Raw genomic sequence first — 10580 nt, 5'->3', positions numbered from 1 at the left:
AACTTACTTATTTCAAACCAAATGTTAATGACCCGATTATTAAAGGGTAAGAATAAACTAAAGCCCAAAATTAAATCGATTAACACAAACCCATGAATCTGCAAAGCCCAACACGATTAATTACCCTAAAATTTTAATGAATTCAAACAATAGCTTTTTTAATCAAACATGATGCTAATGTATGAACTATAATGAGAGGAAGATGGCAAATCAACATATCACAAATATCAAATTGTAAATAATTAACTGATCATGAATCTCACAAATCAAGTCATGGCATAAGACAAAAGACTAATTAATTAAGACTACTACGAAAGGCAAACTAACACAAAAGAGCAATAATTAATCAAAATCACTCGCTAAACTAGCAAAATGAATATGGAGATAAAATGAGTGTAAAATAAAGGAACTTTAGTGCTTTCAACCATAGCATCTCAATTACATATTGCTTGACCGAGACAAGAATTACGAACAGTGCGAATAATCGGTGGCTCCTCCAGAGCTCGTTGACACTCAGGAGTCCATGAGAAGTTATTCTTCGTTTTCAACAGTACGAATAATCGGTGGCTCTTGTCGAACGACCTTGAAATAAATCTCCCCAGAGCGGCTATGCGCCCGGTTAGCTTTTGCACGACCTTTAAGTTCTCTACGACTGTGATATGTTCTATGGCTTTGATCTTGTCGGAGTTGATCTCGATTCCTCTGTTAGATACCATGAACCCAAGGAATTTACCCGATCCAACTTTGAACATATATTTTTTCGGGTTCAACTTCATATTGTACTTCTTCAATATGTTGAAGGTTTCCTGCAAATGTTTTATATGGTCCTCTGCTCGCAGGGACTTAACCAACATACCGTCAATGTAAACTTCCATCTATTTTCCTATTTGTTCTTCGAACATCCGATTTACTAAGCGTTGGTATGTGTCACCAATATTTTTTAATCCAAACGACATTACATTATAACAGTATGTGCCGTATTTAGTGATGAAGGAGGTTTTTTTCCCGATCACCTGGGTTCATTCGTAAATAGTTGTACCCGGAATATGCATTGAGAAAACTGAGGATCTCGTGGCCGGCCGTGGTATCGATCATACGGTCGATGTTGGGCAAAGAAAAAGAGTCTTTGGGTCATGCTTTATTCAAATCTTTGTAATCTACATACATTCTTAGTTTATTCTCTTTTTTAGGGACTACCACTACGTTTTCTAACCAATCTCGGTATTTAACCTCCCGAATAGATCCTACTTTAAGGAGTTTAGATACCTCGTCCTTGATGAAAGCATGTTTGAACTCGGACTAGGTCTTCTGCTTGACCGGATTGATTTTCGGGTCCAGGCTTAGTTTGTGAGTAGTTATCTCCGGTGGGATCCCTGCCACATCAAGATGGGACCAAGCGAAAAAATCTATATTAGTTACAATAAATTGAATAAGTTTTTTCCTGAGCTTAGGAGTTAACCTCGTGCCCAGGTATACCTTCCGATCGGGTAGATGCTCGACCAATATAACTTGTTCAAGCTCTTCGACCGTCGATTGGCTGCGTCAGAGTCATCGGGGATTATAAAAGATCGGGGAACCCCGTAACCATCCTCTTCATAAGTCCCATGCTTATCCGATTGGGTTGTAACCGGTGTCGGTGACTGCTATTTGGCCTCTTGGTTTGCCCTCGAATTCGGTTCCTTCGATGTTGCGAGTATTGATATTGGAATCACTTCTTCGACTGCAAACATCTCTTTTGCGGCCGATTGTTCCCCGTAGATTGTCTTAATCCCCTCAGAAGTTAGGAATTTTAACACTTGGTGAAGAGTTGAGGGCATTGCCCTCATGTCGTGGATCCATGGCCTTCAGAGAAGGGCGTTGTACCTCATGTCTCCTTCGATCACATAAAACTTGGCCTCTCGTATGGTTCCGGTGATATTGGTCGGTAACGTTATCTCCCCCTTAGTGGTTTCACATGCCATGTTGAACCCATTTAGAATTCGGACTGCATGCACGATTTTGTCTCGTAGATCGAGCTGTTCCACGACCCACGACCGAATGATGTTGGCCGAGCTACCTAGATAAATCAACACATATTTAATTAGAGTTTTATTTACGAGTACAGATATTACCAGTGCATCATTGTGAGGTTGTATGATCCCTTCTGCATCTTCGTCGCTGAAAGATAAAATTCCTTCCGGTACGTAGTCTCGAGTTTGTTTCTCCTTAGTGATGGATATTTTGGTACGTTTCAATATCGGCCCTTGTGGGATATCGACTCCACCGATGATCATATTTATGACATGTTGAGGTTAGATATCTTCTTGTTCTGTTTGTTTGTTAGAATCCATGTTCTTAAAGTAGTTATTGGCTCGGTCGCTCAAGAATTCTCGAAGGTGTCCATTGTTGAATAAACATGTTAGTTCCTCTCTCAGCTGTCGACAGTATTCCGTTCTATGACAGTGAGTGCCATGATATTTGCACATCTGGATAGGGTCCTTTTGAGATGGATCAGATTGTAGAGGTCGAGGCTATTTGGTATCATTGATGCGCCCGATAGCTGATACGATGGCGGCAACATCGACATTAAAGTTGTATTTCGATAGCCTCGGCGCTTCTTTAGGCCTGATGGACCTGTCGAAGTTGTTTTTGGTCATGAGTCCCCGGTTGCTTCAACCTTGATCATTTCTCCTTTCATATTTTACGGGGTTCCTCTCGGACCCACTGCTCATCCGATCTTCATTATATGGTAGATATCGATCCCTGTTTGATCTTGGTTCACGATCGATGTCTCTCTTGACTCTGTCGAGGGTTCTGACGGGATATACAGACTTCGAGGGGGCCCCGAGTTGGTCATCTCCGACTATGATTTTTGATTGATACCAGTTATGTACATCTACCAAGGTAACGGCAGTGTATTCTATAAGATTCTGCTTCAGTTGGTGTGAGGCCACCGAGCTCCGAATATTGAGTCCCTGAGTGAATGCTTGAACAACCCAATCATCAACGACTGGCGAAAGATCCATTCGTTACATTTGGAAATGGGACACGAATTCTCTAAGCATCTTGTTATCCTTCTGTTTAACTTTGAAAAGGTCTGATTTCCTGATTTTGACCTTGATGGCACCATCATGTGCTTTCACGAAAGGAGTCTGCAAGCATAGCGAATGAATTAATAGAATTAAGAGGTAAGTTGCGATACCATGTCATAGCTCCCTTTGACAGGGTCTCCCCAAATTATTTCAGTAGAACCGACTCGATCTCGTCGTCTTCCAAGTCGTTCCTTTTGATGGCACACATGTAAGAGGTTACATGCCCGTTTGGATCGGTCGTTCCATTATACTTAGGTATTTCGGGCTTACGGAATTTTTTGGGGATTGGCTTTGGAGCCGCGCTCAGAGGAAAAGGTTTTTGCACGAACTTTCTGGAATCTAGTCCTTTCAATATCGTAGGTGCTCCTCGGGTTTGATCCACCATGGAATTGTAGGTTTCCACCTTTTTGTTGTTCGTTTCGATTTTCTTTTCCCCTTATTAAATTCGCTTTGTCAGCTCCTCAAGCATCTTTAAATTCTCGGGGTTAGTACCTGATTCTTGGTCATTTGACCTTACTACGATCGGTTCATTTATGCGGGTGACTTCACGGGGCGGATTGGGTTCAACCTTGCTCGACGTCTGGCTTTGGCTCTGCAACTGAGTTATCGCCAGCATTTCGAAGATCATCCGTAAGTTGATCCAGTCTTCTTCATTGTTTTGTGTGTTTCGAGTTGTCGATCAGGACCCACCACAAATGTTATTTTCGGGGTCGGTAGGCAAGTTGGCGTCGATAGCCACATGTGAATTAACATCAATTGGATATGCGATCAAAATTCCTATGGGATCAGTGGGTGGCCCTACGTTATCGGGCGCTATGTTGTTATTCTCACCCTGATGACCGGACTCGTTATCAATATGTAGGGGTGCTAATTGAGAGTTTGACATTTTTAGCCTGAAATCAAAGATACTTTAAAGAGCAAATATGTTACAATGTCCTTCATGGATTGTCAAGTCCCCTTTATATATTAAGGGAGACCTACCCTTTAGGGTATTATTTAATTGCACTATAAAAAACATAAGTCCTTGATTTTGAAGATCGTTGGTTCCATTTTTTACTAATTCCGTGATTTCTGCTATAATGATTGGTTAATGGCAAGAATCACGGACCTTTGTCGGATGAGTTGGCAGAGCTTTCTTCGAGACCGTCAGAAACAGGACCGGTTACGCGTTCGGTAGACTCAAGGGCAAATCTAATAATCTCGATGGCTAGTTTTGATGATGCTTTGGGTCCGATCTTGAATATTATATTCCGCCCTCTGCTGACCATGTTGGATGTCATATCGAACCTCAGACTTCGATTTTTACCCTATTACAGATGTACCGACCTTGGCCCTTCGTTTCTGAGGCTCAATCGAACACCGAGCTCGATTTTACCCGTACACAAAGCTAATGAGTGAGTAATTTAATACAAACTTACTTATAAATTCTTCAAATTTGTGAAAGGCGAAACTTCTTTTGGCCAAATTTTTGTTGAAGTCAAATTTTAAAAAAGTTTAGCCACAAACCTTTTCACCTTATTTTCATTCCAAACGAAGTATTTTGAGACGTGTTAAAATGAAAGAAAAAAAAGCATATCACATAAATTTAGAGAAAAAAAGATAAAAAGGAAAAGAAAGGAAAAAACAAGGACCCTTCTTCTTCGTATCCGGTCTCATTATCGACAAGAAAAGACCAACTTTATCGGAGCCCTAGATTTTCTCCTCTCTTCAATCCGATCTCTCTCCTTCAAAATCATGGTTAGTCAATACTCTTTTTTCGTTTTAACTCTTTGCGTAAATGTAAATTTTATCTTTAAATTTTCCAGTTTAGCTACTAGTTCGATCTGTTAAAGGAGATGCATAATAGACACGATTTCTAGACTTTTAATGAAATTTACAAGTTAGGTTGCCGATTGTTTTAATGTTTTATGGATCTGATTTCACTTGATACTATAGATTGATGAATATTAGGTGTTTTTGTATGACACTTTTCTTTTCTGCTTGTGAGATTTTTTGATAGGCATTAATCTCATTTTGAAAGTCCAGCTTTAGATCTTTGTTTCAGTAGCCACTTGGTTGTGGTGATTTTTTTTTAAAAGTATTTAACTCAAGGGTATGGCATAGCTAGTGATGGCAAAATGGATGCAATTTGCAAGTATCCGCCTATATTATCCGCTAAAAAATGGGTTGGATACGTGATTTATTAAAAGTTGGTAAAATATGGATCAACCCATATTATCTGCTAAAAAATGAGTTGGATACGTGATTTATTAAAAGTGGGTCAAATATGGATCAACCCATATTATCTGCTCAAAAAAATGGTTAACACCAGCCGGTCGAAAATGGGTGTCGCCCAGTGATGCATACCAAGTCATTGCTTGAATGATACGGATGATTTAACCAAGTCACCAAGGGCATACCGCAATCACAGTTTTTTTTTTTTTTTTTTTAAATTCATTTAATTTCTCTAGTTTACTCCCAAGTGAAATACGCAATTATAAATGTACCATTTCCTTTCAGTTTTTCATTAATTTCAATTTAAGAAATAAATCTTTAAAACAACAACAAACCAGTGTAATCCCATAAATGGGGTCTGGGGAGTGTAGTGTGTACGCAGACCTTACCCCTACCTTATAGAGATAGAGGCCGTTTCCGATAGACCTCGGCTCAAGGAACAGTGGAAGATAAAGCAACCAAGTAGCAAACAATAGTAGCAACAATGTAATATGGTAACGGGCAAAAATGACACAACATGTAATAATAAAGAACCATGACTAAGAAATTACAAAAATAGTCCTAGTGCTACTGGTAAGCCTAGGAGGAACACACTACTATCTGTCAACCTACAACCCTAATCCTCAACCTCCACGCCTTCCTATCGTGGGTCATATGCTCGGTAAGCTGAATCAATGACATGTCATGCCTAATTACCTCTCCACAATACTTCTTAGACCTACCCCTTCCTTTCCTTAGACCCGCCATGGACAACCGCTCACACCTCCTGCGGAGCATCTATGTCTCTCCGTAATTTCATATTGAAACGAGGTATAAATTGAATTATGCTAATAGGTCAATATCATTTATGCAGAATTCTTTGTACGTCATACAAATGAATATCATTGTTATCGATATTAGTCTTTATTTGTTGATACGTGGATATGAATTCATGTGTGCTACCAGATATTGCAGTTTAAGAGTTTGATCACTAACCATTTGTTCCTCCTTTGATGAGCAGCTTTGCTAATGTCTTATATGAGTTTTATTTCACTTGTATTTTTTCAATCAAATCTTATGTTACTTTAACTGACTTGATTGTTGTAATGGGTTGTCAAGTATCAATATATCATGCAATGTGGAGTTGATGGATTCCGTTGCTCTAAGTAACTTCTATTGAAAAGCATACAGGAATGTCTTTGCTTTACTTGAATGATCTTTAACTGTCTTTTATTTGACTGCATTGAACTTGCGGCTGCAAACTTATGTAGTCTGCCATTTGGACAAACATGTTTTGTGTTGACAACATATATTGAGGCTAGGAATTCTCCCAAAAAATGATACTCCCTCCGTTTCAAAAAGATTGACACTATTTCCTTATTAGTCAATTTCAAAAGATTGGCACCTTTCAATATTTCTTTAATAGGAAGCATTTATAACCACGCAAATGCTATGGCAGGTTTAAAACCACAAATTTCAAAAGTTTTACAGTCACACTAATGCTATGGCTTATTTAAGACCACATATCTCAAAAGGCCTGTCCTGCATGCACAGTCGTCCCATGTGGGTTTGACTATGTAACCCTTCTATGTCTGGGCATGTAGATATTATTCTTGGTAGGACTTCTGCTTATTTAAAAGTTCAGGGTAAATCTCAGGTCCCACAATAGGAGATGTCGAGAGATAAAATCTTTGGTTTATTGGATAAATTTCTTGCTCGGATTTCACTTGGAAGAATTGAAATTTTTGTGAGTAAAAATCATTATTTCACTTGAAATACTCCTCGGACTAATTTTTGAAAGTCAGATTTAAAACAGACGTTGATTTGCAAATCATGTATGTCCAAACACCTGCTAAGTTTCTGCCTGTGCTTTATTCTGTTCTGAGTTTTATTGAGGTTCGAACACCAAAAAGAATCTATTGCTTTGTGTTGACTTGATATTTTTGGAACGACACTGGCCTTGAATATACGGTTTTTCTGGTGCCGGAATACTTGTACCTTGGAAGTTACATTTCGAGTTTGTATTAATTCATTGATGTGATAGTAAGGTCTCACAGGTTGATGCCACTGTCCCCTGTATTTTATTAAGTTATTCCTCCCTCTAGGTGGTAATAAGAGACTAATTCCAAATTAGCCTCAACTTCTATGGCAATTTCAATATCTACTTGAGGAGGAGTTTGGTTTTTTGTCATTAAGAAAAGAGTAAAAGATAAAGAAAATGAAATCATCTTTTTGACTTCTTATGCATACTGGTTTGTTTAATTAACATCTGAAAAAACTATGTATTCTGCTCTTCTGAGGCAGAAGAATTGAAGAATAACCAACCTAATTTTTGTTAAGTTGAAAATGCAATTGTTTTCTTTCTCTTGTATATGTTTTCTTCACAATCATTGGATGGAGGACTTTTAAGTGGGAATTGTAAATTCTAGAAGAAATGAATAAGACTTGAAAATCTGAAATACTGGAGGCCGTGGATCCTTTCTTTGTTCTTCTATTTGTTTATTCTATTTCCTTTGGGGGAGGAGTAGCATCTGGAAGAGTCATTAGACTGATACAGGTGCAAGATAAACTTGTTGATCTAGATAGGGTATTTATCCCATCATTATTCCCTGTATTTATATTACATTTGGGGTAATGTTGTATGTCATACAAATTATAGGCTAACGCAGCATCTGGGATGGCTGTGCATGACGATTGCAAGCTGAAGTTTTTGGAGTTGAAGGCAAAAAGAACTCACCGGTTCATCATCTATAAGATTGAAGAGAAGCAAAAGCAGGTTGTTGTGGAAAAGCTTGGTGAACCAACTGAAAGCTATGAGGATTTCACCGCAGGCCTCCCTGCTGATGAGTGTCGATATGCTGTCTATGACTTTGATTTCACTACCGAAGAAAACGTCCAGAAGAGCAGAATATTCTTCATTGCGTGGTAATCCTTTTATTAAATATAGTAATTCTTACCATTCTCAAAAAAGTATATATAGTGATTTAAACGTCCATCTTGCCCGTTTATATCTTTGCCTGCTGGCGTGAACTTTTGTTGAATCAATTGTTGAAGGTCTCCTGACACTGCAAGAGTGAGAAGCAAGATGATTTATGCAAGCTCCAAAGACAGGTTCAAGAGAGAGCTTGACGGTTTCCAGGTAGAGCTGCAAGCAACTGATCCTACAGAGATGGGGCTTGATGTTTTCAGAAGCCGAGTTGGTGGAATTGAATGTTGAGCGCATGAGTTTCTTGCTTATGCTAAATGATTATAGTTTGTGGGTAAGTAGAACGTGGTAGTTATAGTTATATTATTGGCTTGGCATTCGCGTTCATCTTACTCTTTTAAGTCTCTTCTTCTCAGAGAACTTTCAATACTCTTTAATATGTTATATTGTTGCCCATGAAGTCAAGTTAACTCTTCAGAGAACTTCAATTATATCTTTTATATATGCTTTATTGTTACTCGTGAAATCAAGTTACATCTTCTCATTTTGAGCATCATTATTTTCTTTTACCGTAGCACTTAAATGCCACCCCACCCACCTCCAAAAAATATTTACACAGTATGTTTAGCTACTTCTCATTCCCTTTAATCTTTACACAGGTGATTTTTGTAGCTTGGATTTTACCTTCGCACTTGTACCATTAAATTGTGATATACTTCGTCTGTGTTGATCGTTTCATTCAGGGGAGGGGACTATGCAACTGTAGATTATGACTTTCTCATTATGTGGTGTATTATCATGCTTATATTCTCAGTTTAATAGGTGAGATGATGCAGAAAATACAACTTAAAGATGAATGAAAGTTGGTTGTACCTAGGGCATGCAAGGGTATAGGGTAGCGGCCAATGAAGTGGGTGAAAATCATGGGAAAGTAGGATCCAAATTCCGAAAGGCGAAGAAATGCTAAGTGATTTTTTTCCATATGTGCGTTGTTGAACAGAATTATCGATTATATGTGCTGATGTAAGGTAGCAGTATCAAACAAAATAATTGAGCTACACATAAGCTGACTTAGATACCACTATCATAAAAGTATAAAAATAAATTTTAAGATAAGTGATTTAAGGCAACCTGATGTCTAGAAAAAGTAGCAATGTAGTGCATAATTAAGTAAAACAATTCATGCAAATTAGAAGGTCATATAACAACTTGTCAGGTCTTCCATCAGTCCTAATTTATAGACATTCTCCCAATTATTGGTGAATCAAGATTGTTGAGGCAATTTTATTTTTACACAAATTCGTTCGAATATTTAAATTAGAAACCTTGATGTGATAATTTCCCCGTCAAACTAAGTTTTCAGTCGTTACACTCTATTATTGATATAATATATTAGATTAACATATTATATTTCTTCTTCAGTCAAATACCTTCATATGAGTGGAACAGATAGAATATTAACTTCCTACCTCATCTATGTTAAATTCTGAGAATTTCACTTTTTGCCTAAGCACCGGGTGGTATGTGTTTTGAGTTTTCCGAACTTCAAAGTGACTCCAAAATCTTAAGCAAGTGAATGTCATTGCATCATTATTCTTTTGAAAAATATAGAGTGCAAATTTAAAATAAATATTACAATTAATTAAAAGTAGTTTAATTATACATAAGTATAAATGATTTGAACAGAAGGCAATATAAGTGCATACACCTAATGCAAGTAATGTCCATTCGCGCCTATGTGCTGACATTTTGTTCTTTCTCATCAGTTTCATTTGAGTGCTTACACACTTCTACCTTAGTTTCTTCCAATAATAAAAATTAAAACACGATACTAAAGAATGATTTTGATGATTTTAAGCTAATATAATAGCTTAAAATCGTTATGAAATTGATTACTCTAAGTAGCTGAAACAACAAGGGGTCCATAGCTCAGTGGTAGAGCATTTGACTGCAGATCAAGAGGTCACCGGTTCGAACCCGGTTGGGCCCTAGGGATTTCTTGATTTTTTTTACTATCGAACCGATTATTTGCAGCTGTTTTCATTTTTCTTATTGTTTTGACAAGATTTGTTAGTCAGCATGTTTGAAGAGTGAGCTACTATAAGTCAGGATGTATTCATTAATTTTTGCTTCGTTAAGAAACATCAACTAAACAGTAAAATGATTTTTTCTAAAAGGAAAAAAGTTTTTTTCATATGAAAAAGTGGTTATTGTTGTACTAAAAAGGGGTGTTTCTTCAAGGATAACTAGAATATGATAACAGTGTTTGTATGAGTTGCTACAAAACCAATTTTAGAATTCGACATTTGAAAAATAAACAAGAAATTTTAAGCATTTAGCAGAGTAGGAAATGGGTGGGGACTGGGGTATAGTGTGCGGGGAGACTAAAT

General features: G+C 37.6%; 1 protein-coding gene and 1 non-coding gene across 2 annotated transcripts; both read left to right on the top strand.

Annotated features, from left to right (window-relative positions):
* The first annotated feature begins 4665 nt into the window (after positions 1-4665).
* On the top strand, positions 4666-8716 carry LOC107803066 (actin-depolymerizing factor 2). Its single transcript, XM_016626668.2, has 3 exons — positions 4666-4808; positions 7924-8189; positions 8319-8716. The coding sequence occupies exons 1-3, from the start codon at positions 4806-4808 to the stop codon at positions 8479-8481; spliced, it is 432 nt and encodes a 143-aa protein (XP_016482154.1). The 5' UTR covers positions 4666-4805; the 3' UTR covers positions 8482-8716.
* Positions 8717-10108: 1392 nt separating this feature from the next.
* Positions 10109-10180, top strand: TRNAC-GCA (transfer RNA cysteine (anticodon GCA)). The gene has a single exon. It is a non-coding gene; the product is annotated as a tRNA-Cys (tRNA).
* The last annotated feature ends 400 nt before the right edge of the window (positions 10181-10580 follow it).

Source organism: Nicotiana tabacum, chromosome 23 (genome assembly GCF_000715075.1).
Source record: "Nicotiana tabacum cultivar K326 chromosome 23, ASM71507v2, whole genome shotgun sequence".
Lineage (NCBI taxonomy): Eukaryota > Viridiplantae > Streptophyta > Magnoliopsida > Solanales > Solanaceae > Nicotiana > Nicotiana tabacum.
This window is presented reverse-complemented; position numbering and strand designations above follow the sequence as displayed.

Coding starts and splice junctions, on each gene's coding strand:
- LOC107803066 (XM_016626668.2), top strand. Junction 8,190..8,318: donor AGAATATTCTTCATTGCGTG/GTAATCCTTTTA, acceptor CAATTGTTGAAG/GTCTCCTGACACTGCAAGAG.